The sequence below is a fragment of the Pelophylax lessonae genome (genome assembly GCF_965119305.1).
Source record: "Pelophylax lessonae genome assembly, chromosome: 7".
Taxonomy (NCBI): Eukaryota; Metazoa; Chordata; class Amphibia; order Anura; family Ranidae; genus Pelophylax; species Pelophylax lessonae.
In genome coordinates, this window is record NC_138774.1 from 283,542,916 (window position 1) to 283,570,155 (window position 27,240).

General features: G+C 46.4%; 2 protein-coding genes across 4 annotated transcripts in view; both read right to left on the reverse strand.

The window, feature by feature from the left end:
* LOC309559687 (Krueppel-like factor 8) overlaps positions 1-27,240 on the reverse strand; it is an 89,659-nt gene that overhangs the window by 23,092 nt on the left and 39,327 nt on the right. Inside the window, exons 1-2 of one of the 3 annotated variants that reach the window (XM_082263091.1) lie at positions 10,899-10,952; positions 2,981-3,476 (exon numbers count right to left, since the gene is read on the reverse strand). In XM_082263091.1, coding sequence (XP_082119217.1) covers positions 2,981-3,476; positions 10,899-10,946 — 544 coding nt within the window. In that variant the 5' untranslated portion in view covers positions 10,947-10,952. Of the gene's footprint in view, positions 1-2,980; positions 3,477-10,242; positions 10,303-10,898; positions 10,953-27,240 lie in introns of those variants that run through there. The other 2 variants (XM_082263090.1, XM_082263092.1) reach the window with 2 other exon arrangements.
* Positions 1-27,240, reverse strand: part of LOC309559680 (rho GTPase-activating protein 6-like) — a 189,229-nt gene that overhangs the window by 10,810 nt on the left and 151,179 nt on the right. The window lies entirely within an intron of this gene.

Genomic DNA, 27,240 nt, shown 5'->3' on the forward strand with positions numbered 1-27,240 from the left:
ATGGTACAGATGGGCTGTGATTGGCCTTATCTGTGCTATGTGATCGCTGTGACCAATCACAGAGTTCAACACAATAGTATACAACGAATGGCATCAGTCAGCCATTCATTGTGTACAATTCTTATGTGATCTGATGTGATTGGTCACAGCAATCACATGATCAATACACTGATCAGTCATACGCATGCGCGGTGTGTGTGTTCGGGGAGGACGTGCCCTGAAATGCCCCTGCTCATGCCAGGATGGGGTTTATAGCATAATGTATTTGGGCCTCATCAGTGAGGGGGGGGGGGGCAATAAATTGGTGATGTCACCCCAAACTTTTCTGCTTTTTTACCAAAATTGTAATTTTTTTTTTTTTAAATAAATTAGAGACACCAAAACCCTGCTGTGCACAACGTGTGAGCTTTGTATGGCAGCCGATCGCTGAAAGTTATTAGAGGTATGCTGGCTCCCCCTATAGGATATCTGTATATATTGGAATATACCATAGTATTTATTTATTTTTTTCTCAAATAATATACATGGGAGCAATATTTTTAACAATATACCAGGGAACAGTTTTTATTTTATTTTTTTAATAATATACATGGGTGCATTTTTTTTAAAATAATATCAATAGGGGCATTTTGTTTAATAATGTACATGGGAGCATGTTTTTAATAATATACATGGGAGCATTTTTTTTAAATAATATATATGGGAGCATTTTTTTTAATAATATACATGGGAGCATTTTTTTTAAATAATATATATGGGAGCATTTTTTTTAATAATATACATGAGAGCATTTTTTTTTAATAATATACATAGGTGCATTTTTTAAAAATAATATCCATGGGGGGGGGGGGGCATTTTGTTTAATAATATATATGGGAGCGTTTTTTTTTTTTAAATAATATACACAGGAACATTTTTTTTCCAACAATATACACGGGAGCAATTTTATTAAACAAAATACATGAGTGCAATTTTTTTTTAAATAATACCCTGTATACAAGAATGCAATTTATTTAAATAAAATACACAGGAGCAGTTTTTTTTTTTTTTTTTTTTTTAATAATATGCATGGGAGCATTTTTTTAAACAATATACTGGGGAGCAATTTCTTAATAATATGCATGGGAGCATATTTTTTATTAATATACATAAAATCATTTTTTTTCCCAACAATATCCATGGGCGCATTTTTTTTCTATTAATATCAATAGGGGCATTTTGTTTAATAATATACATGGGAGCATTTTTTTTTTTTTTAACAATATACATGGGTACATTTTTTTTTAAATAATATCCATAGAGGAATTTTGTTTATTAATGTACATGGGAGCATGTTTTTAACAATATACATAGGTGCATTTTTTTTAAATAATATCCATGGGGGAATTTTGTTTAATAATATATAGGGGAGCGTTTTTTTAAATAATATACAGGGGAACATATTTTTTCCAACAATATACACGGGAGCAATTTTATTAAACAAAATACATGAGTGCAATTTTTTTTAAAATACACTGTATACAAGAATGCAATTTATTTAAATAAAATATGGGAACAGTTTTTTTTTTTTTTTTAAATAATATACATGGAAGCATTTTTTTAACAATATACTGGGGAGCAATTTTTTAATAATACGCATGGGATCATATTTTGAATAATATACATGGGAGCGTTTTTTTTTCTAACAATATACATGGGTGCATGGGGAAGGAGGAGGAGGTGGGAAGGAAGAGGGGGGGGGGGAAGGGAAGGATGGAGGAGAGGGAAGGAGGGGGGAAGATGAGGGGAGGAGGGAAGGAGGGGGGAAGATGAGGGGAGGAGGGAAGGAGGGGGGAAGATGAGGGGAGGAGGGAAGGAGGGGGGAAGAGGAGGGAAGGAGGGGGGAAGAGGAGGGAAGGAGGGGGGAAGAGGAGGGAAGGAGGGGGGAAGAGGAGGGGAGGAGGGAAGGAGGGGGGAAGAGGAGGGGAGGAGGTAAGGAGGGGGGAGGAGGGGAAGGGGGGAAGAGGAGGGAAGAGGATGGGAAGGGGGGAAGGAAGGAGGAGAGGGAAGGAGGGGAAGGAGGGGGAGGAGGGGGGAGGAGGGAAGGGGGGAGGAGGGAAGGGGGGAAGAGGAGGAGGGAAGGGGGAGGAGGAAAGGGAAGGAAGGAAGAGAGGGAAGGGGGGGAAGAGGAGGAGGAGGAGGTGGGAAGGAAGAAGGGGGAGGAGGAAAGGGAAGGAAGGAGGAGAGGGAAGGAGGGGGGAATAGGGGGGAGGGGGAGGGGGGAAGGGGAGGAGGTGGGAAGAAAGAAGGTGGAGGAGGAAAGGGGAGGAAGGAGGAGAGGGAAGGAGGGGGGAAGGGGAGGAGGTGGGAAGAAAGAAGGGGGGAGGAGGAAAGGGAAGGAAGGAGAAGAGGGAAGGAGGGGGGAGTAGGGGGGAGGGGGGAAGGGGAGGAGGTGGGAAGAAAGAAGGGGGGAGGAGGAAAGGGAAGGAAGGAGGAGAGGGAAGGAGGGGGGAGTAGGGGGGAAGAGGGGGGAGGAGGAGGGGGGGAAGAGGAGTGGAGGAGGGGGGGGAAGAGGAGGAGAGGGGGAAGGAGGTCGTAGGAGAGCTGTGGGTGATGGAGGCATGTACACTGACCACGGTGTCAGATCTCAGCAGCCATGATACACTGTGGTCAGTGTACGGGGGGGGGGGGTAGAGACTGGCAGGATCAGCCAGGTTTTTTAGTTGATAGAAGGGGCCAAATGACACCGCACAGGCACTGTGCTCTATAACATGCTCCATAGGAACAGGATCATATATATATATATATATATATATATATGTATTTCTTGTTTACAAACACTTTAAGGCCTGACTGACGAAACGCGTTGGTAATTTGAAAACGTATATGTATAAAACTTGATGTAGCCAAGAGAAGTTCCTCTAATTTGGATGATTCTAAGTGTCCAGCTATCTGATTATGTATGTTGTATGGAGACACTGACACCACAGTACAATCTCACCTGTAGTTTTCCCATCCGCTCCTAATAGTGGCACGGTGACGGCTGCTGTGACGCCATCTGCAGGTAATGCCGTGTATACCACAGGAAGTGACTGCACCACGACGGGGATGGTCTGCAGGCCTCCCATCTTACTGGGTAAGTTGACGGAGGGGATGGTGTGGATGACATGCAGGATCCGCTGTCCACTACTGCCCTGCGTGGTAGCCAAGATGGAACCCGGGGAAAGTACCGCTGGGATGGCCGAGCTGAGGCCGGACAGGGAGACCACCGGAGGGGGCGTGTTTACCGACGTGGAAGGGAGGGGGCTCTGGGATTGCCGGATCAAGTTCTTGGGCTTGTGAAGAGATAAGTCGACGGGTTCCGACTGCTGCAAACTGCTGTCGCTGTCCAGGAGCTGCTCGGGCGGCTCCATCTTGATGTCGGTGAGAAGGGTGGAGGCGGAGGCCTCGGGGCCCATCTTGCAATGCGACGACATTATCGGAGAAGCGCTGTAGGCCTGAAGAAAGGGGAGACAGAAAAAAATGGATTGCGAGCTGTTAAAGCGAATATAAAAACGCAAGAACAAGACGTTAACATATTGTTGCATCATTCATACAACCATCCCAAAAAATCCCTGCAATGTGTATTCTCTATGACTGTCGGCTCCATCTAGTGGCCAAAATGTGGTATTTTCTTGAATTATCTCCATGGGAAAAATACCACATTATGGCCACCAGATGGCGCCAACGAACACAGCATCACTAATAATCCCCATAATGTGTCTAATGCCTATTTTCTATGACTGTCAGCGCCATCTACTGGCTCGAATGTGCTATTTTCTTAAAAAATCTCTGTCAGGAAAATACCACATTATGGCCACTAGAAGGAGCCGACCACTCCAGCATCTCATAGCCTATGCAGGGCTCTTCTTTTGTCCTCAGTGGATGGGGGCACTCTCACAGCCTTTACCAGTAATCCCTGTAATGTGTCGAATATGTCTCTTTTTATGACTGTCAGCGCCATCTAGTGGCCCAAATGTGTTATTTTCTTGAATTATCTCCATCAGAAAAATACCACATTATGGCCACTAGATGGCGCCATCTACCCCAGTATCTCATAGCATTTCCTCCTGTCCCCAGCAGCTAGGGGCATTCCCACAACTGTCACAAATATTCCCTGTAATGTGTCTAATATGTCTCTTCTATGACTGTCAGCGCCATCTAGTGGCCAAAATGTGCTTTTTTTCTTAAAATATCCTCATCAGAAAATATTCCACATTAGGGCCACTAGATGGAGCCGACGATTCTAGTATCTCCTAGGCTATGCAGGGTTCTCCTTCTGTCCCCAGTGGCAGGGGGGCATTTGCATAACTGTCGCAAATAATCCTCGCAATGTGTCTAATATCTATTTTCTGTGATTGTCAGCTCCATCTAGTGGCCAGAATGTGGTATTTTCTTAAAATATCTTCATCAGGATATATTCCACGTTATGGCCACTAGATGGAGCCGACGACCCAAGCATCTCAGAGCATATGCAGAGCTCTCCTCCTGTCCCCAGTGGCAGGGGAGCATTCGTACATCTGTCAAGAATAATCCCTGTATTGTGTTTAATATGTCAGTTTTCTGTTATTGTTGGCTCTATCTAGTGGCCAAAATGTTTTTTTTTTTTTTTTTTTGAATATCGCCATCAGGAAAATACCACAATATGGTCACCAGAGGACCGTAGCATCTCATAGAATATGCAGGGCTCTCCTTCTGTTGGCAGTTGCAGGGGGGGGGGGGCATTTGCACAACTGTCACGCATAATCCCAGTAACGCGTTTAATATATTAATTTGCATTGCTGTGATTGTTGGCTCCATCTACTGGCCAAAATGTGGTATTTTCTTGAAATATCTCCATCAAGAAAATACCACATTATGGCCACTAGATGGAGCTGGCATCTCAGCATATGCAGGGCTCTCCTTCTGCCCCCAGTGGCAGGGGGGCATTCACACAACTGTCAAGAATAAACCCTGTAATGTGTTTAATATGTCAGTTTTCTGTTATTGTCGGCTCCATCTAGTGGCCAAAATGTGGTACTTTCTTGAAATATCTATATCAGAAAATGACCACATAGATGGAGCCAACTACCCCAGCATCTCATAGTTTCTAATAGTTCTATTTTCTATGACTGTCAGCTCCATCAGCCTGTGCAGGGCTCTCTTTTAGTCCCCAGCAGCTGGGGACAATTGTACAGCCATCACTAATAATCCCCACAATGTGTCTAATATGCCTATTTTCTATGACTGTCCACTCCATCTAGTGTCCGGAATGTGGTATTATCTTGAAAAATCTCTTTTAGAAAATTACCACATTATGGCCACTAGATGGAGCCGACGACCCCAGCATCTCATAGTTTCTAATAGTTCTATTTTCTATGACTGTCAGCTCCATCTAGTGGCCAATATGTGGTATTTTCTTAAAACATCTTCATCAGGAATATGTATATCACAATATGGCCACAAGATGGAGCCAATGATCTCAGCATCTCAAAGCATATACAGGGCTTTCCTTTTGTTTCGCACAACTGTCACAAATAATCCCAGTAACGTGCTTAATATGTCAATTCTCTGTGATTGTCGGCTCCATCTAGTGGCCAAAATGTGGTATTTTCTTAAAATATCTTCATCAGGAATTATCCCACATTATGGCCACTAGATGGAGCCGACGACCCCAGCATCTCATAGCATATGCAGGGCTCTCCTTCTGTCCCCGGTGGCAGGGGGGCATTCACACAACTGTCAAGAATAATCCCTGTAATGTGTTTAATATGTCAGTTTTCTGTGATTGTCAGCTCCATCTAGTGGCCAAAATGTGGTATTTTCCTGAAATATGTCAATCAGAAAATGACCACATTATGGCCACTAGATGGAGCTGACTACCCCAGCATCTCATAGCCTATGCAGGGCTTTCCTTTTGTCCCCAGCGGCAGAGGGGCATTCGTACGGCCTTCACTAAAAATCCCCGCAATGTGTCTAATAGGCCTATTTTCTATGACTGTCAGCTCCAACTAGTGTCCGGAATGTGGTATTCTCTTGAAAAATCTCTTTTAGAATATAAACCACATTATGGCCACTAGATGGAGCTGACGACCCCAGCATCTCATAGTCTCATGGTTTCTAATAGTTCTATTTTCTATGACTGTCAGCACCATCTAGTGGCCAATATGTGGTATTTTCTTAAAATATATTCATCAGGAATATATAGATCACAATATGGCCACTAGATGGAGCCAATGACCGCAGCATCTCATATCATATGCAGGGCTCTCCTTTTGTACTCAGCGACTGTCAGCGCCATCTAGTGGCCAAAATGTGGTATTATCTTGAAAAATCTCCATCAGGAAAATACCACATTATGGCCACTAGATGGCGCCTTGATGGATGGGACCTTGATCTAGATATTTGTTTGTATTTTTTTTATCATTATTACTTTATTTTTTATACACTTTTTTTTTTTTTTTCACTCTTCAAGGACAGAAAGCGATACAATTCATCTCTCTCCTCCATTCCCAGAGAGAGAAAACATGGGGGGGGGGAGGCTTTACAGTAACTGATCACTGGGATAGCCAATCAGAGGCCATCACAGCGATCAGGTGACCCGGAATCAGGAGTACCACTCACTGCCGCTCTCTCTCCTTGTGCAGGGTGACTGGCCTGATCTCCGCCCACTCCTGTAGATTTCTACAGGCAGCCTTTAGTGGGTGGAGCCTGCTGGGCCCCTCCCACAGCTCTGCTCTTTCTCTCCTTGTGCAGGGTGACTGGTCTTGTCTCCGCCCTCTCCTTTAGTTTCCTGTAGTGGGTGGAGCCTGGTTTGCCCCTCCCACAGCTCTGCTCTCTCTCTCCTTGTGCAGGGTGACTGGTTTGGTCTCCGCCCACACCTGTAGTTTTCTACAGGCAGCCTGTAGTGGGTGGAGCCTGTTGGGCCCCTCCCACAGCTCTGCTCTCTCTCTCCTTGTGCAGGGTGACTGGTCTGGTCTCCGCCTACTCCTGTAGTATTCAACAGGCAGTCTATTGTGGGTGGAGCCTGCTGGGCCCCTCCCACAGCTCTGCTCTCAGCAAAAAGCACTTGTATAGTAAATTGCAATGTTCACATCATTGACTCGTTATGTAATTGTTCCCATAATGTTTATTTATACCTTCAGAAGCCAATGTACAGTAATTGATCTCATTTACTATTGGTATCAATTATTTGCTTTATCTGATCTCCAGCCTCATAAAGGAGATGGAAACCCGACCACTAAAACCCGTTCTGGACTGGAAGGTTTTACCCCCTAATGACCAGGCCATTTTTTGCGATTCGGCACTGCGTTATATTAACAGTCAATCGCGCGGTCGTGCGACGCTTTACCCCAAAAAAAATGTATGTCCTTTTTTTCCCACAAACAGAGCTTTCTTTTGGTGGTATTTGATCACCTGTGCGATTTTTTATTTTTTGCGTTATGAACGAAAAAAGAGCGACAGTTCTGAAGAAAAAAAAACAAACAAGATTTTTCACGTTCTGCTATATAAAATTTCTAATAAAAAAAAATTTAAAAATCACATTTTTTCATAATTTTAAGCCAATGTGTATTCTGCTACATATTTTTGGTAAAAAAAAATTCTCAATATGCGTATTTTGATTGGTTTGCGCAAAAGTTATCGCGTCTACAAACTAAGATTTAATGTAATTTTTTTTTTTTTTACTAGTAATGGCGGCGATCTGCGATTTTTAGCGGGACTGCGACATTGCGGCGGACAGATCGGACCCCTGACTGACATTTTTGACACTTTTGGGGGGACCAGTGACATTACTACAGTAATCAGTGCTATAAATATGTACTGTTACTGTGATAATGACACTGGCAGGGAAGGGGTTAACATTGTGGGTGCTCAAGGGGTTAAATGTGAGCCTAGGGGAGTGATTCTAACTGTATGGGGGAGGGACTTGTGGAATGACCATAGAGAACTGTGATCCTATATAGAAGGATCACAGGGGCTCTGTGATCATTCCAGGGAGAAGAACGGTCAGCTGTGTTTACAACAGCCGACCGTTCTTCTCTCTTAGCGGGGAGCGATCGCGGGTGTCAGGCAGCAATCAGAGCCGCCTGCCCCATGCATTGGAGTCCCCCCTGATGAGCGGGAGCGTGCCGGCGGCGGCGCGCGCTCGCCCTCTAGCTGCCGGCGCGCGACCGACGTATACCTACGTCTGTTTGCGCAGGAGGGCCGCACTGCCGCAGTAAAAAGGCAACGGACTGTCGGCAACTGGATAACATACTTGTAGTGGACTGCCATTCTTTAATAATGCAGATTTACCTTCTGATCACTCAGACTGTTTCTTTGTAACTTTAGTAGAAGAAGTGGATTGTGGGAAATATAGTTCTACAGTGAGAGCAAACTATTATCAAGATGGCTCAAGGAACTGTCCTCCCAGGGAGCCATGGGAGAGTGAAGGATCATGGGAGAGTGGATATATGTATCTGCTTGACAGTGCGCGCGCTCTCTTGCTTCCGGGACTCAGTGGGTACAGACCAGCCTGGGAGGTGTGTCGGAGACACTGTTGGTAATTGAGGCCTAGTACATGCGGCCTAGCAAGAGCAGAGCCCATCCTCAGCGGCGCGGATGCTGATGACTACACAGCAGCAGCAGATCCAGAGGAGCTGAGAGGAGAGCGGGCGGACGCTGAGCTGAGCTGACTGATCGGGACAGCTGAGTATCGATCACTCCCAGACGCCAGAGCGGGGGAGGGCGCATTGCGTGTGTCACCGAATCGTCACATGTGGACACTGACAGACGGAGGAGTGCCTGGTGTAATCCTAATCGCAAGTATAAATCTTCATCTATGACTCACTGATTGCAGATAGGATCATATATACACCATCACCCTGGGATCACAAAAATCACGCTGAATAGTGATAAGAGCTCCAACTGCCGGTGAAGATTCCGCAAGGCCTTGCTAGGAGAGGAACTTTAGTACATACTGTCTTAAAGGGGACCGGTTATAATAATATTGAGTCATTATTAGTGAGGATTAGACATTGCTAGACTTGATTCCAGAGGTCTTCAGCCAGAGTCATAAGTGAATGTATGCTGCAATAACATTGACAGGTTTAGCTGATGATATAGTTGGTTTGCATTATCAATGTTGTTTGATATTCCTTATTGATCATTTATATTCAAATTATGTCAGTCTGTTGGGCCTCGCTGAGTTTGGTGAGGTTTAGCTGACTGATATTGGTACATTCTTTATCACCACATTACACCCGTTAACCAGTGAGTTATACCTGTTCACCTTTGAGTTATACTTGTTTATCTAACCAAGTAAAATCACAAAACATTATTCCATTTGTGTCAATGTGTTTCTTAAAGGTGCATACACTCTAAAATTACCAGGTGTATCAGTGGGGCGGAGCTTGTTCTTGGGGTTGAAAGGCAGAGTGCGGGACCTGTTATACTTAAGCGGCTACTGCGGGGGTAGCACTACATGCTAATAATAGGAAAAACTTCATTTTAAACTGGAGCTTCCCTTTAATTAGCAATAAAGACCTCACAGGGGTTCTAATCCCTCGCCACTCATTCCGAATCCAAAAAGTAACTTTTAATGGGGGAAAACGTACAGCACATTATGGCAGACTTAGCCCCTTGTTGGGCCTCCTCCAGTGATGTGAAGTTCACACTTGTTTCATCCACCACCGCAATCTTCTTCTGGCTTAACATCTCCTTTCTCCCTCTAGTTGGCTTGGTACTTATGGCGGCTATCTTATCTAAGGGCTATCCTAGTTGGCTTGGTATTTATGGCGGCTATCTTACCTAAGGGCTATAATAGTTGGCTTGGTACTTATGGCGGCTAAAGACCTGACAGGGGTTCTAATCCCTCCCCACTCATTCCAAATCTAAAAAAATAACTTTTAATGGGGAGGAATCTTCTTCTGGCCGAACATCTCCTTTCTCCCCCTAGTTGGCTTGGTACTTATGGCGGCTATCTTATCTAAGGGCTATCCTAGTTGGCTCATGTAAGGCACATTCCCAAAACTTGGCATATTGGGGGTAGTGAGGATTGAATATGGGAAACATTGACGTACATCAAGATCGTTCTATGGATAGCAATACCAATAAAATAAGGTCCAACGGGTCCAGCGCTATCTTTTTAGTTTCCTTAATTAACAATAAAGACACAACAGAGGTTCTAATATCTCGCCACTCAATCCAAACCTAAAAAATAAGTTTTAATGGGGAGGAACGTACAGCAGATTATGGCAGACTTACCCCCTTGTTGGGCCTCCTCCAGCGATGAGAGGTCCACACTTGTTCCATCCACCACCGCAATCTTCTTCTGGCCTAACATCTCCTTTCTCCCTCTAGTTGGCTTGGTACTTATGGCGGCTATCTTATCTAAGGGCTATCCTAGTTGGCTTGGTACTTATGGCGGCTATCTTATCTAAGGGCTATCCTAGTTGGCTTGGTACTTATGGCGGCTATCTTATCTAAGGGCTATCCTAGTTGGCTTGGTACTCATGGCGGCTATCTAATGTAAGGGTTATCCTATTTGGCTTGGGACTTTTGGCAGCTTTCTTATCTAAGAGCTATCCTAGTTAGCTTGGTACTTATGGCGGCTATCTTATCTAAGGGTTATCCTAGTTGGCTCATGCACTTATGGTGGCTATCTTACCTAAGGCACATTCCCAAAACATGGCCTATTGGGGGTAGTGAGGATTGAATATGGGAAACATTGACGTACATCAAGATCATTCTATGGAGAGCAATACTAATACAATAAGGTCCAACGGGTCCAGCGCTATCTTTCTACGTTCCTTAATTAACAATAAAGACACAACAGGGGTTCTAATATCTCGCCACTCAATCCAAACCTAAAAAATAACTTTTAATGGGGAGGAACGTACAGCACATTATGGCAGACTTACCCCCTTGTCGTGCCTCCTCCAGCGATGTGAGGTCCACACTTGTTCCATCCACCACCGCGATCTTCTTCTGGCCTAACATCTCCTTTCTCCCTCTAGTTGGCTTGGTACTTATGGCGGCTATCTTATCTAAGGGCTATCCTAGTTGGCTTTGTACTTATGGTGGCTATCTTATCTAAGTGTTATCCTAGTTGGCTTGGTACTCATGGTGGCTATCTTAGTTGGCTCATGTACTTATGGTGGCTATCTTACCTAAGGGACATTCCCAAAACATGGCCTATTGGGGTAGTGAGGAATGAATATGTGAAACATTGACGTACATCAACATCGTTCTATGGATAACAATACCAATAAAATAAGGTCCAACCTTATTTTTACCTCGTCCAACCTACCTCGCCACTCAATCCAAGCCTAAAAAATAACTTTTAATGGGGAGGAACGTACAACACATTATGGCAGACTTACCCCCTTGTCGGGCCTCCTCCAGCGATGCGAGGTCCACACTTGTTTCATCCACCACCGCAATCTTCTTCTGGCCTAACATCTCCTTTCTCCCTGTAGTTGGCTTGGTACTTATGGCGGCTATCTTATCTAAGGGTTATCCTAGTTGGCTCATGCACTTATGGTGGCTATCTTACCTAGGGCACATTCCCAAAACATGGCCTATTGGGGGTAGTGAGGATTGAATATGGGAAACATTGACGTACATCAAGATCATTCTATGGAGAGCAATACTAATACAATAAGGTCCAACGGGTCCAGCACTATCTTTCTACGTTCCTTAATTAACAATAAAGACACAACAGGGGTTTATCTCGCCACTCAATCCAAACCTAAAAAATAACTTTTAATGGGGAGGAACGTACAGCACATTATGGCAGACTTACCCCCTTGTCGTGCCTCCTCCAGCGATGTGAGGTCCACACTTGTTCCATCCACCACCGCGATCTTCTTCTGGCCTAACATCTCCTTTCTCCCTCTAGTTGGCTTGGTACTTATGGCGGCTATCTTATCTAAGGGCTATCCTAGTTGGCTTGGTACTTATGGTGGCTATCTTATCTAAGGGCTATCCTAGTTGGCTTGGTACTTATGGCGGCTATCTTATCTAAGGGCTATCCTAGTTGGCTTGGTACTCATGGTGGCTATCTTAGTTGGCTCATGTACTTATGGTGGCTATCTTACCAAAGGGACATTCCCAAAACATGGCCTATTGGGGTAGTGAGGAATGAATATGGGAAATATTCGTTCTATGGATAACAATACCAATAAAATAAGGTCCAACCTTATTTTTACCTCGTCCAACCTACCTCGCCACTCAATCCAAGCCTAAAAAATAACTTTTAATGGGGAGGAACGTACAGCACATTATGGCAGACTTACCCCCTTGTCGGGCCTCCTCCAGCGATGCGAGGTCCACACTTGTTTCATCCACCACCGCAATCTTCTTCTGGCCTAACATCTCCTTTCTCACTGTAGTTGGCTTGGTACTTATGGCGGCTATCTTATCTAAGGGCTATCCTAGTTGGCTCATGTACTTATGGTGGCTATCTTACCTAAGGGACATTCCCAAAACATGGCCTATTGGGGGTAGTGAAGAATGATTATGGGAAACATTGACCTACATCAACATCGTTCTATACCAATAAAATAAGGTCCAACCTATTTCTACCTCGTCCAACGTACCTCGCCACTCAATCCAAACCTAAAAAATAACTTTTAATGGTGAGGAACGTACAGCACATTATGGCAGACTTACCCCCTTGTCGTGCCTCCTCCAGCGATGTGAGGTCCACACTTGTTCCATCCACCACCGCGATCTTCTTCTGGCCTAACATCTCCTTTCTCCCTCTAGTTGGCTTGGTACTTATGGCGGCTATCTTATCTAAGAGCTATCCTAGTTGGCTTGGTACTCATGGCGGCTATCTTAGTTGGCTCATGTACTTATGGTGGCTATCTTACCTAAGGGACATTCCCAAAACATGGCCTATTGGGGTAGTGAGAAATGAATATGGGAAACATTGACGTACATCAACATCGTTCTATGGATAACAATACCAATAAAATAAGGTCCAACCTTATTTTTACCTTGTCCAACCTACCTCGCCACTCAATCCAAACCTAAAAAATAACTTTTAATGGGGAGGAACGTACAGCACATTATGGCAGACTTACCCCCTTGTCGTGCCTCCTCCAGCGATGTGAGGTCCACACTTGTTCCATCCACCACCGCGATCTTCTTCTGGCCTAACATCTCCTTTCTCCCTCTAGTTGGCTTGGTACTTATGGCGGCTATCTTATCTAAAAACTATCCTAGTTGGCTTGGTACTCATGGCGGCTATCTTAGTTGGCTCATGTACTTATGGTGGCTATCTTACCTAAGGGACATTCCCAAAACATGGCCTATTGGGGTAGTGAGGAATGAATATGGGAAACATTGACGTACATCAACATCGTTCTATGGATAACAATACCAATAAAATAAGGTCCAACCTTATTTTTACCTTGTCCAACCTACCTCGCCACTCAATCCAAACCTAAAAAATAACTTTTAATGGGGAGGAACGTACAGCACGTTATGGCAGACTTACCCCCTTGTTGGGCCTCCTCCAGCGATGCAAGGTCCACACTTGTTCCATCCACCACCGCAATCTTCTTCTGGCCTAACATCTCCTTTCTCCCTCTAGTTGGCTTGGTACTTATGGCGGCTATCTTATCTAAGGGCTATCCTAGTTGGCTTGGTACTCATGGCGGCTATCTTACCTAAGAGCTATCCTAGTTGGCTCATGTACTTATGGTGGCTATCTTACTTAAGGGACATTCCCAAAACATGGCCTATTGGGGGTAGTGAAGAATGATTACGGGAAACATTGACCTACATCAACATCGTTCTATACCAATAAAATAAGGTCCAACCTATTTCTACCTTGTCCAACCTACCTCGCCACTCAATCCAAACCTAAAAAATAACTTTTAATGGGGAGAAACGTACAGCACATTATGGCAGACTTACCCCCTTGTCGTGCCTCCTCCAGCGATGTGAGGTCCACACTTGTTCCATCCACCACCGCGATCTTCTTCTGGCCCAACGTCTCCTTTCTTTGAAGGCCAATGATACCAAAACTCTTTGGCATGTGTAATGGTGTTATATCATCCCGCCACTCGGGACAGGTAAATGCATTCTTAGTCAGAAGAGGCTCTTTTGCCAAAAAAAAACCTCTACCAATTAGCACATTTTCGTAAGTTTCGTTCCAATTTAAAGCCAAAACCTACGGCGATCCTGGCTCCGAGATCTGCATTAGAAATAAAATGAGGACGTCTACGGCATCACCGATGAAGTGGAAAAACACAAAGCAAAACCGTGATCCACAAAGAGATCTTGCTCTGTGCAGTCTATTTATTCTACGCTATGACTCCTTAAGGATCTGGGGAGAGCTGAAACCGGGCACACCCTGGGTGGGGATGACTTGTTTAAATGGACAAGGGAACGCCTGCTGCTCACACACCCTTCTCCTCCTCCATACCCCCCTCCCCATAGGAAGGAGGAGGGTGTGAACGCTCATCGGGTGAGCTCACGTTACCCTCATTAGCAACAAGAAAACACTTTGCAGGAATGTAGCCTGGGAAGAATCGCAAAAGCCAATTGATACAAACGCTCAGCAATCGACTTTGCGCTCTGCGATCGCGTTACAGGAGCAATGATGCCTATTGCGATTTTGTGCTGAAACGTGTTTTTGCACACCTTTGTTTCTGAATAAATAACTTCGTCTTTGGTACCATGGTTCTTTAAACCCTTATTGTCTTAAAACCCCTCACCCCCCAGATCCCGTACTTACCTGTTACTTGACTTAGTGATCTTTGCTGTGCATCCCTGCCTAGCGACGCACAGCAAATATATCCGCACTGGGTGTACCCCTTTGTGCACATGCATGCAATGGCCCCCAGGGGCAGGTCGCTGATGGGGCAAAGTGATGCTGGTGGCTGGGCCGCACAACTTTATTGGTTGTTATGGTACATGATAATGATGTACAGCTTATCCATCAGTGTCCTAGCAACCAGTAATGCTATACAACCTAGAAACCTGCATCCTGGCAACTAATGACACTGTTCGGCCCAGCTGCCTGCATCCTAGCAACCAATGGTGCTGTGAGGACAGCTGCCTGCATCCAAGCAATTAACGATGCTGTGCGGCCAGCTGCCTACGTCCTAGCAATCAATGATGCTGTGCGGCCAGCTGCCTGCGTCCTAGCAATCAATGATGCTGTGCGGCCAGCTGCCTGCATCCTAGCAACCAATGTATTCTGTGCGGCCCAGCCGCCTGCGTCCTGGCAACCAATGATGCTGTGCGGCCAGCTGCCAGCATCCTAGCAGCCAATGATGCTGTGCGGCCAGCTGTCTGCATCCTAACAACCAATAATGCTGTGTGATCTGCATCCTAGAAACCAATAATGATGTGCAGCCAGCTGCCTGCGTCCTAGCAACCAATGCATGGCTGTGCCACCAAGCCGCCTGCATCCTAGCAACCAATGGTGCTGTGCGACCAGCTGCCTGCATCCTAGAAACCAATAATGCTGTGCTGCCAGCTGCCCGCGTCCCAGCAAACAATGATGTGGTGCGGCCCAGCCGCCTGTGTTCCAGCAGCCAATGATGCTGTGCGACCAGTTTCCTGCATTCTACCAACCAATGATGCTGTGCTACCTGTGTCCTAGCAACCACTGACGCCATGTAGCCCAGCCACCGGCAACCAATGGTGTTGTGCAGCCCAGCTGCCAGCATCCTAGCCACCAATGATGGTGGGCAGCCAAGCTGCCTGCATCCTAGCAACCAATGATGCTATGCGGCAAACCTGCTTGCATCCTAGCAACCAATGACATTGAACTGCCCAGAAAGCTGCCTCCTAGCAACCAATAATGCTGTGCGGACTAGTTGCCAGCGTTAGGAACCAATAACGCTGTGCGGCTCAGCCACCTGTATCCTAGCAACCAATAACACTGTATGGTCCAGTTGCCTGTGTCCAAGCAACCAAAGACACTATGTGAACCAGTTGCCAACATCCGAGCAGCCAATGAAGCACAGTTTCCTTGGTGCCATACATATGCATTACCTGGACAAGAGGTTAACGGAAAAACGGTGCAGTTATCCTTTACAGTACAGAAAGTAAAATACTGTATATTTTGGGGTTTTTTTGGACCGAGTAGGAAAGGGTTAAAACCTGTCTTATTATTGCTTATGTCTTGTTGGGAAGATTTCCTTTCACTTCCTGTCCCAGAGGCGCAACAGGAAGTAAGAGGCTTTACCCTTTTTTAAATGCCTATTTTACTCACCTAAATCCGCTGCCATGCGGAGCTCCAATCTTCCCTTCTCTTCTGTAGAGAGGAAGTGGGGGCCTTCTCTGGGTGTCCATGTCACTGCCTGAGTTGAGATAGACGCTACCTATTGCATGTCTGGCAGTGGGGGGGCCTTCTCTGGGTGTCCATGTCACTGCCTGAGTTGAGATAGACGCTACCTATTGCATGTCTGGCAGTGGGGCCTTCTCTGGGTGTTCATGTCACTGCCTGAGTCACGATAGACACTACCTATTGCATGTCTGGCAGTGGGGGGGCCTTCTCTGGGTGTCCATGTCACTGCCTGAGTCGCGATAGACACTTCCTATTGCATGTCTGGCAGTGGGGGGCCTTCTCTGGGTGTCCATGTCACTGCCTGGGTTGCGATAGACACTTCCTATTGCATGTCTGGCAGTGAGGGCCTTCTCTGGGTGTCCATGTCACTGCCTGGGTTGCGATAGACACTTCCTATTGCATGTCTGGCAGTGGGGCCTTCTCTGGTTGTCTGTCACTGCCTGAGTCGCGATAGACACTGCCTATTGCATGTCTGGCAGTGGGGGCCTTCTCTGGGTGCCCATGTCACTGCCTGAGTCGCGATAGACACTTCCTATTGCATGTCTGGCAGTGGGGCCTTCTCTGGGTGTCCATGTCACTGCCTGAGTCGCGATAGACACTTACTATTGCCTGTCTGGCAGTGGGGCCTTCTCTGGGTGTCCATGTCACTGCCAGAGTCAAGATAGACACTTCCTATTGCATGTCTCGAAGTGGGGGCCTTCTCTGGGTGTCTATGTAACTGCCTGAGTCGCGATAGATACTTCCTATTGCATGTCTGACAGTGGGGCCTTCTCTGGGTGTCCATGTCACTGCCTGAGTCGCGATAGACACTACCTATTGCATGTCTGGCAGTGGGGCCTTCTCTGGATGTCCATGTCACTGCCTGAGTCGCGATAGACACTACCTATTGCATGTCTGGCAGTGGGGCCTTCTCTGGATGTCCATGTCACTGCCTGAGTCGCGATAGACACTTCCTATTGCATGTCTGGCAGTGGGGCCTTCTCTGGGTGTCCATGTCACTGCCTGAGTCGCGATAGACACTTCCTATTGCATGTGTGGCAGTGGGGCCTTCTCTGGGTGTCCATGTCACTGCCTGAGTCGCGATAGACACTTCCTATTGCATGTCTGGCAGTGGGGGCCTTCTCTGGGTGTCTATGTCACTGCCTGAGTCGCGATAGACATTGCCTATTGCATGTCTGGCAGTGGGGCCTTCTCTGGGTGTCCATGTCACTGCCTGAGTCGCGATAGACACTTCCTATTGCATGTCTGGCAGTGGGGCCTTCTCTGGGTGTCTATGTCACTGCCTGAGTCACGATAGACACTTCCTATTGCATGTCTGGCAGTGGGGCCTTCTCTGGATGTCCATGTCACTGCCTGAGTCGCGATAGACACTTCCTATTGCATGTCTGGCAGTGGGGCCTTCTCTAGGTGTCCATGTCACTGCCTGAGTCGCGATAGACACTTCCTATGTCATGTCTGGCAGTGGGGCCTTCTCTGGGTGTCCATGTCACTGCCTGAGTCGCGATAGACACTTCCTATTGTATGTCTGGCAGTGGGGGCCTTCTCTGGGTGTCCATGTCACTGCCTGAGTGCCCTTTTGGCGATAGGTTGCCGCTACATTGGCTGTTTTAACTCTGAAAATCCTGCACTGCCGCGCTTCAACCATAAGCGAAACCCGCGGTTGAGGCACAGCAGGGTGGCGGGTGAGAGGCAGTAAAATCACGCCTATTTTACCGCCCCCTGGCTGTGAACGAGCTCTTAAAGTGTTTGTAAAAGCAAATGAATGACACCAAGGATTCAGTTTTCTTTCCTGCAACCACCAGTTGCAATAAAGAAAATTGCTGGATTCCCATCAACAATACAGCGCGGCTCTCTGGTTCCGGGAGGGCATGCTTGGACGTCCTCCTGAAATCGCGCCTCTCATGCGCATCCGGTGCGCTCTGTGTGCTTCAGACACAGCTGATCGCAGATTGTGGTAATGGGCCAATCACAGCGACCTTTTACCACATGATCAGCTGTGTCCAATCACAGACAATCACAGTGTAAACAGAGTTGCTGGCAATCCTGACAGGGAAAACGTACATAGATAATCAGTGCAGCCCCACCAGTGCCAATTAGTGCCCATCAGTGCCGCCTCATCAATGCTTCCTCTTCAGTGTCTCATCAGTGCCCATCAGCACTGCATATCAGTGCAGCCTCATCAATGCTTCTTAATCAGTGCAGCCTCATCAGTGCCCATCAGTGCAGCCTCATTAGTGCCACCCATCAATGCAGCCTCATCAATGCTTCCTCATCTGTGCCCATCAGTGTTGCATATCAGTGCCCATTAGTGCATCCTCATCAGTGCCACCCATCAGTGCTGCCCATCAGTGCCACCCATCAGTGCAGCCCATCAGTGCAGCCTCATCAATGCTTCCTCTTCAGGGTCTCATCAGTGCCCATCAGCACTGCATATAAGTACAACCTCATCAATGCTTCTTTATCAGCGCCACCTCATCAGTGCCCATTAGTGCAGCCTCATCAGTGCCACCCATCAATGCAGCCTCATCAATGCTTCCTCATCTGTGCCCATCAGTGTTGCATATCAGTGCTTCCTCATCAGTGCCCATTAGTGCATCCTCATCAGTGCCGCCCATCAGTGCAGCCCATCAGTGACACCCATCAGGGCAGCCCATTAGTGCCTCGCATCAGTGCAGCCTCATCAATGCTTCCTCTTCAGGGTCTCATCAGTGCCCATCAGCACTGCATATCAGTACAGCCTCATCAATGCTTCTTCATCAGTCCTGCCTCATCAGTGCCTATTAGTGCAGCCTCATCAGTGCCACCCATCAATGCTTCCTCATCTGTGCCCATCAGTGTTGCATATCAGTGTTTCCTCATCAGTGCCCATTAGTGCATCCTCATCAGTGCCGCCCATCAGGGCAGCCCATTAGTGCCTTGCATCAGTGCAGCCTCATCAATGCTTCCTCATCAGTGTCCATCAGTGCTGCCTCATCAGTGCCCATCATTGCTGCATATCAGTGCCACCCATCAGTGCAGCCTCATCAAAGCTTCCTCATCAGTGCCCATCAGTGCATCCTTTTTCTTAACCTTAAATAAGGACATGTGTGTTCCAGTACGTTTTTGATGCAGTCCAGTGCATTCCTCCCCCCCCTCCTCTTTTTTCTTAACCTTAAATAAGGACGTGTGTTCTGGTGCGTTTTTAATGCAGTCCAGTGCCTCCCCCCCCCCCCTCTTTTTTCTCATCCTTAAATAAGGACATGTGTGTTCCAGTGCATTTTTGATGCGTTTTGATTGCCAATGGTAACCATATATCCTACTTTACATGTGCTTTCTGATGCATAAAAAAATGCACTGGACTGCACTGGAGTGAACTATGCCATTAGAAACCATATAACCTACTTTCCATGCGTTTGTGATGCAGAAAAATAAAAACGCACTGGACTGCATGTGGTGTAAACTGGCCCTAAAGGTTAAGAAAAAAAAAAAGAGGGGGAAAGAATGCACTGGACTAAATCAAAAACGCACTGGAACGCAGTTCACACCATAAAAACGCAGTCTAGATGCGTTCCAGATGCTTTTCTGCATGTGCCCTTTTGATGCGTTCCAGTGCGTTTATGGTGTGTTTTTGATGCAGTTCAGTGCATCCCTCTCCCCCCTTTTTTTTTTCTTAACCTTAAAAAAGGACATGTGTGTTCCAGTGCGTTTATGGTGCGTTTAGGTGCATTCCAGTGCGTTTTTTGTGGGTTTTGATGCAGTCCAGTGCTTCCCCCCCCCCCTTTTTTTTCTTAACCTTAAATAAGTGTGCATTCCAGTGCATTTATGGTCCATTTAGTTGCATTCCAGTGCGTTTTTGGTGTGTTTTTGATGCAATCCAGTGCATTCCCCCCCCCCCTTTTTTTTCTTCTTAACCTTAAAACAGGACATGTGTGTTCCAGTGCGTTTATGGTGCGTTTAGGTGCATTCCAGTGCGTTTTTGGTGTGTTTTTGATGCAGTCCAGTGCATTCCCCCCCCCTTTTTTTTCTTAACCTTAAATAAGGTTCCATTGCGTTTATGGTGCGTTTAGGTGTGTTTATGGTGCATTTCAGTGCATTTTTGGTGTGTTTTTGATGCAGTCCAGTGCATCCCCCCTTTTTTTTTTCTTAACCTTCTTAAAAAAGAACATGTGTGTTCTAGGTGCATTCCGGTGCGTTTTTGATGCGTTTTACAGTGTTCCAAGTTCAGTTCAGTGCAGGGAAAAATGCAGCATGTCCTTTATTTTTTTATTTTTTCTGGAACTGCAAGCACTGGAGTGATCTCTGCCATTGAACTCAATATAACCTACTTTCCATGCGTTTTTGATGCGCGCACAGGGCTGCATGTGATGTGAATCGGCCCTCAATATGCGAACGGGGCCTAAATGGGAGATTTAACAGACCAAAGGGAAGCAAATAAGAGACATTTATTGGAGTTTAGGACTACATAACACCTCCCTCTCTTCTCTATCACAGGGGGGAGGTGTTTTGTAGTCCATGGAGATAACAGGAAGCAGGGGAACTGTATTGTCAGAGATTACAGTACACACACAACGCTTTCTTAGAAGTTAGCACTACATGGCGCTGTGCTAGGACTACATAACACCTCCCTCTCTTCTCTATCATAAGGGGAGGTGTTTTGTAGTCCACTGAGATAACAGGAAACAATGTAACTGATAACAGTCCAGAAGGGAACACACAGGAGAACTGTATTGTCAGAGATTACAGTACACAGACAATGCTTTCTTAGAAGTTAGAACTACATGATGCTGTGCTAGGACTACATAACACCTCCCTCTCTTCTCTCTCATGGGGGGTGTTTTGTAGTCCACTGAGATAACAGGAAACAGAACTGTATTCCCAGAGATTAAAGCACACAGACAATGCTTGCTTAGAGGTTAGAACTACATAACACCGCCCTCGCTTCTCTATCCCAGGCGGAGGTGTTTTGTAGTCCACTGAGATAACCGGAAACAGTGTAACTGATAACAGTCCAGAAGGGAACACGCAGGAGAACTGTATTGTCAGAGATTACAGTACACAGACAATGCTTTCTTAGAAGTTAGAACTACATGACGCTGTGCTAGGACTACATAACACCTCCCGCTCTTCTCTATCACAGGGGGGAGGTGTTTTGTAGTCCACTGAGATAACAGGAAGCAGGAGAACTGTATTGTCAGAGATTACAGTACACAGACAATGCTTTCTTAGCAGATAGAACTACATGGCGCTGTGCTAGGACTACATAGCGCCACCCTCTCTTCTCTATCACAGGGGAGGTGTTTTGTAGTCCACTGAGAAAACAGGAAACAATGTAACTGATAACAGTCCAGAAGGGAACATGCAGGAGAACTGTATTGTTAATGATTACAGTACACAGACAATGCTTTCTTAGAAGTTAGAACTACATAACGCTGTGCTAGGACTACATAACACCTCCCTCTCTTTTCCATCATGCGGGAGGTGTTTTGTAGTCCACGGAAATAACAGGAAACAGGAGAACTGTATTCTCAGAGATTAAAGAACACAGACAATGCTTTCTTAGAGGTTAGAACTACATAACACCGCCCTCTCTTCTCTATCACAGGGGAGGTGTTTTGTAGTCCACTGAGATAACCGGAAACAATGTAACTGATAACAGTCCAGAAGGGAGCACACTGGAGAACTGTATTGTCAGAGATGACCGTACACAGACAATGCTTTCTTAGAAATTAGCACTACATGACGCTGTGCTAGGACTACATAACACCTCCCGCTCTTCTCTATCACAGGGGGAGGTGTTTTGTAGTCCAGGGAGATCACAGGAAGCAGGAGAACTGTATTGTTAATGATTACAGTACACAGACAATACTTTCTTAGAAGTAAGAACTACATGACGCTGTGCTAGGACTACATAGCGCCGCCCTCTCTTCTCTATCACAGGGGGGAGGTGTTTTGTAGTCCGCCATTAAATGTATTGTTGCACAGCAACGCTTTTTTTTTCAGTATTTAGTGGAAGGATTTTTAGCCCCATCCCCCCACCTTGAACAGAGTGGGGGGGTCACCGTACAGAAGTTCTGTATTTTATTATTCGGTATATTTTGTGCGTTTCGGAGGGTAATAAAGGGGTTAATAAGACATCTGTACTTAATAAAAGAGGAGAGAATGAGAGGGTCCCCCTCCCCTCCCCCCCCAAGCTCCCCTTCTCTATGGAAGTGCAGGGTGGGGATCTGGCAGAAGGAGAAGGGAGGGGCGGGAGGGGCGGTTGCCCTTGTAGAGTGGAGAAGGACGGGGAGGACAAATGTCCCATTCACAGATAGGGGAAGGCGCCAGCAGGAACTCCCGCCATCAGTGAAGGGGTTATTACCGTTCACACGCCCAAAATAAACTAATAACATAGAAAAAGAGATAATAAAATCCATCAATTATTTTTTATTGATTTCCAATTTGGCTTCAAACTTGCTAAAAAAAAAAAAAAAAAAAGTGACCGGTCAGGGAGGGGTTAATTCCCTATTAAAGCCCCCATCCCTTCCTGCCCTCTCCTCTACTGGCAATGTCCAATTACTGTCTGTGCTGGCCCAGCTCCTTTGCCCCTCCCCCCCTTCCTGCAGGTCATGGCCCTCTCTTCTTCTGGCAATGTCTAATTCCTGTCTGTGTTGGCCCAGCTCCTCTGCACCTCACCTTCCTCCTTGCAGGTCATGGCCCTCTCCTCTACTAGCAATGTCTAATTCCTGTCTGTGCTGGCCCAGCTCCTCCCCTCCCTCCTTGCAGGTCATGGCCCTCTCCTCTACTGGCAACGTCTAGTTAATTATGGTCTGTGCTGGCCCAGCTCCTCCCCTCCCTCTGTGCAGGCCATGGCCCTCTCGTCTTCTGCCAATGTCTAATACCTGTCTGTGCTGGCCCAGCTCCTCTGCCCCTCCCCTCCTTCCTTGCAGGTCATGGCCCTCTTCTCTTCTGGCAACGTCAAATTAATTACGGTCTGTGCTGGCCCAGCTCCTCCCCTCCCTCTGTGCAGGTTATGGCCGTCTCTTCTTCTGCCAATGTCTAATTACTGTCTGTGCTGGCCCAGCTCCTCTACCCCATCCTTTCACCTCCCTCCTTGCAGATCATTTCCCTCTCCTCTACTGGCAATGTCTAATAATTAAGGTCTGTGCCGGCCCAGCTCCTCTGCCCCTCCCCTCCCACCTTGAAAGTCATGGCCCTCTCCTCTACTGGCAACGTCTAATTAATTACGGTCTGTGCTGGCCCAGCTCCTCTGCCCCTCCCCTCCCTCCTTGCAGAACATTGCCCTCTCCTCTTCTGGCAATGTCTAATCACTGTCTGTGCTGGCCCAACTCCTCTGCCCCTCCCCTTACCCTCCTACATAACCTTTTATGTAGCTGTCAGGGAAGAAGTGAAGGGGAACCCTTACCCCCCGGCAGGTCATGTTTTTAGGATCCCCCCCCCCCCCCCGCACAAATCTAAATACAATTTGGTACAAATTCCCGCGTACAGCAGAGCTCAGACTGGGGGAGGGAGAGAAGCAGCACAGGGTGACTGCAGTGCAAATGAGCACGCTGATAGGAGGAGAGAGCAGAGTGACAGATGAGCTCATCAGTCTGCTGCTTCTCCATTCACTGTCCAATCACAGGCTGGGGAATGGAGAAGAGATGGAGGTACTACTGAAGCTGCAGCAAGTCAGATCTAGCCCTTTCCTCCGCAGCCTGACCATCTCTGGGCCCGCCCCTTTCAATCATTGGATTTCAGTTCTTTCAATCAAGGCGGCTCGGCATCGCAGGTGGGCGGTCCACATGCAAATGCAGGGTGCCTAGGAACGCCCACTCCTCCAGACTGACACACCCACCCATCAAGGCATTTTAACCACTTCTAGACCGGAAGATTTTCCCCCTTAATGACCAGGCCATATTTTGTGATTCGGCACTGCGTTACTTTAACTGACAATTGCGCGGTCATACGACGCTGTACCCAAATAAAATTGATGTCCTTTTTTTCCCACAAATAGAGATTTCTTTTGGTGGTATTTGATCGCCTGTGCGATTTTTATTTTTTGCGCTATAAACAAAAAAAAAGCGACAATTCTGGAAAGAAAAAAAAAAATATTTTTACATTCTGCTATATAACATTCCGAAAAAAAAATATTAAAAATCAAAATTTTTCATCATTTTAGGCCAATTTGGTTTCTGCTACATATTTTTGGTAAAAAAAAAAAAAATCGCAATAAGAGGATATTGATTGGTTTGTGCAAAAGTTATCGCATTTACAACTAGGGGAAAGATTTGTCATTTTTATTTATTTATTTTTTTTTTTTTTTCACTAGTAATGGCGGCAATCAGGGATTTTTAGTGGGACTGCGACATTGCGGCGGACAGATCGGTCCCTTAACTGACATTTTTGACACTTTTGGGGGGACCAGTGACATTACTGCAGTAATCAGTGCTAAAAATATATATGCAATGTTACTGTACTAATTACACTGGCAGGGAAGGGGTTAACACAGTGGGTGATCAAAGGGTTAATTGTGTGCCTAGTGGCGTGTTTCTAACTGTATGGGGGCGTGGCTTGTGAAATGACCATCGAGACCTGTGTTCCTGTATAAGAAGGATCACAGGCGCTCTGTGATCATTCCAGAGAATATCACCAAAATAATGACACTGGCAGGGAAGGGGTTAACCTAGGGGTGCTCAAAGGGTCAATTGTGAGCCTAGGGGAGTGTTTTCTAACTGGGGGCGTGGCTTGTGAAATGATCATAGAGACCTGTGTCCCTATATAGAAGGATCACAGGCGCTCTGTGATCATTCCAGAGAATATCACTGTAATAATTACACTGGCAGGAAAGGGGTTAACCTAGGGGTGATTACAGGGTTAATTGTGTGAGACTAGGGGAGTGTTTTCTAACTGGGGGGGAGGGGCTTGTGAAATGATCATAGAGACGTGATCCTATATAGAAGGATCACAGACGCTCTGTGATCATTCCAGAGAATGTCACTGTAATAATGACACTGGCAGGGAGGGGGTTAACACTGTGGGTGATTAAATGGTTAATTGTGAGCCTAGGGGGTGTTTTCTAACTGTGTGGGGGGGGCGTGGCTTGTGAAATGATCATAGAGACATGTATTCCTGTATAGAAGGATCACAGACGCTTTGTGATCATTCCAGAGAATATCACTGTAATAATGACACTGGCAGGGAAGGGGTTAACACAGTGGTAATTAAAGGGTTAATTTCTGAGCCTTCGGGATGTTTTCTAACTGTAGGGGGAGGGACTTGTGAAATGACCATAGAGACATGTGTCCCTATATAGAAGGATCACAGGCGCTTTGTGATCATTCCAGAGAATATCACTGTAATAATGACACTGGCAGGGAAGGGGTTAACACAGTTGGGTGATCAAGGGGTTAAATGTGTACCTAGGGGAGTGATTCTAACTGTATGGGGGCGTGGCTTGTGAAATGACCATAGAGACCTGTGCTCCTGTATAGAAGGATCACAGAGGCTTTGTGATCATTCCAGAGAATGTCACTGTACTAATGACACTGGCAGGGAAGGGGTTAACACAGTGGGTGATCAAGGGGTTAAATGTGTACCTAAGGGAGTGATTCTAACTGTATGGGGGCGTGGCTTGTGAAATGACCATAGAGACCTGTGTTCCTGTATAAAAAGGATCACAGGCGCTTTGTGATCATTCCAGAGAATATCACTGTACTAATGACACTGGCAGGGAAGGGGCTAACACAATGGGCGATCAAAGGGTTAATTATGAGCCTAGGGGGTGTTTTCTTACTGTATAGGGACGTGGCTTGTGAAATGACCATAGAGACCTGTGATCCTGTATAAGAAGGATCCCAGGCTCTCTGTGATCATTCCAGAGAATGTCACTGTAATAATGACACTGGCAGGGAAGGGGTTAACACAGTGGTAATTAAAGGGTTAATTGTGACCCTAGGGGGTGTTTCCTAACTGTTTGTGGGGGGGGGGCGTGGCTTGTGAAATGATCCCAATACACAGCCCAGGGTAGGATTCTCATGCACAGAGTCTTCGGCTCTCAGCCATTTAATGTTAAAGGAAATTTTTACACTTTACGAGACGACGTAACGAAATCCCCGGACAAAATTCCTAGAACTGGGAGCGACGCCCCGCCCCCTCCCTCCCCTCCCCCGCTTTATCAATACTCGGTCAATGCGCTCCATCCAGGGAGGAGGAGAAATGTGGATCTCTCTGTAGACTGGTGAGCTCACACCCCGCACCTTTCCCTGCCCCCCCCCCCACCAGCGCAATGTGCGATTAGGAGAAATTGCCGGGTGTGTCCCCATATCTCGGCCCATCCTAACCTTCCACCGGGAGAGACTTCACTGTGGCTTTATGGGAGTGAGACAGGAAAAAAAAGAGCAGAATTCCCCCCCCCCCCACTTGGCAACACCTGTATGTGCTTTTCTCTCCAGAAGGACGGCGCCATCTTTATTCAGGCATCATCCAGGGTCACCATCTCCTTCCTGGCGACTCGGAGATGCCGGTCTTAATCTGGACACACACTATACAACTTTTGTTGGTAGATTTACCTTCAGCTGTGTAGTAGAAGGGCCGGCCTGACTGCATTCACATTGGAAGGGTTTAGGTCTGACCTCCTATTAGACGGTTTTGGTAATTCTAAAGTAAAAAAAAAAATCTAAAAGACGATTGTATGGTGTGTATGGCCCATAAGACTGTGTTCACAAATGTCTGACACAGATCAGCCCCCTGCTGCAGCTTCCCACATTGGGACTGGTTGAAAAGTTCCAATGTTGCAGTCTGATCACTGGGGGAGGGGGAGTGACTGAGGAAATGCTTCCTCCTGCCTGCAGCAGACTGATGGCATCATCTCAGCCTAGGCAAAGTTTTTGGTTAAAGTTCAAGGGGCGGGGGTGGGGCGGGGATATTGAAAAGGGGACCTTTTAAAAAATGTTATCTCTCTCTCTCTGCAAATATATAGGAAAGGAGAG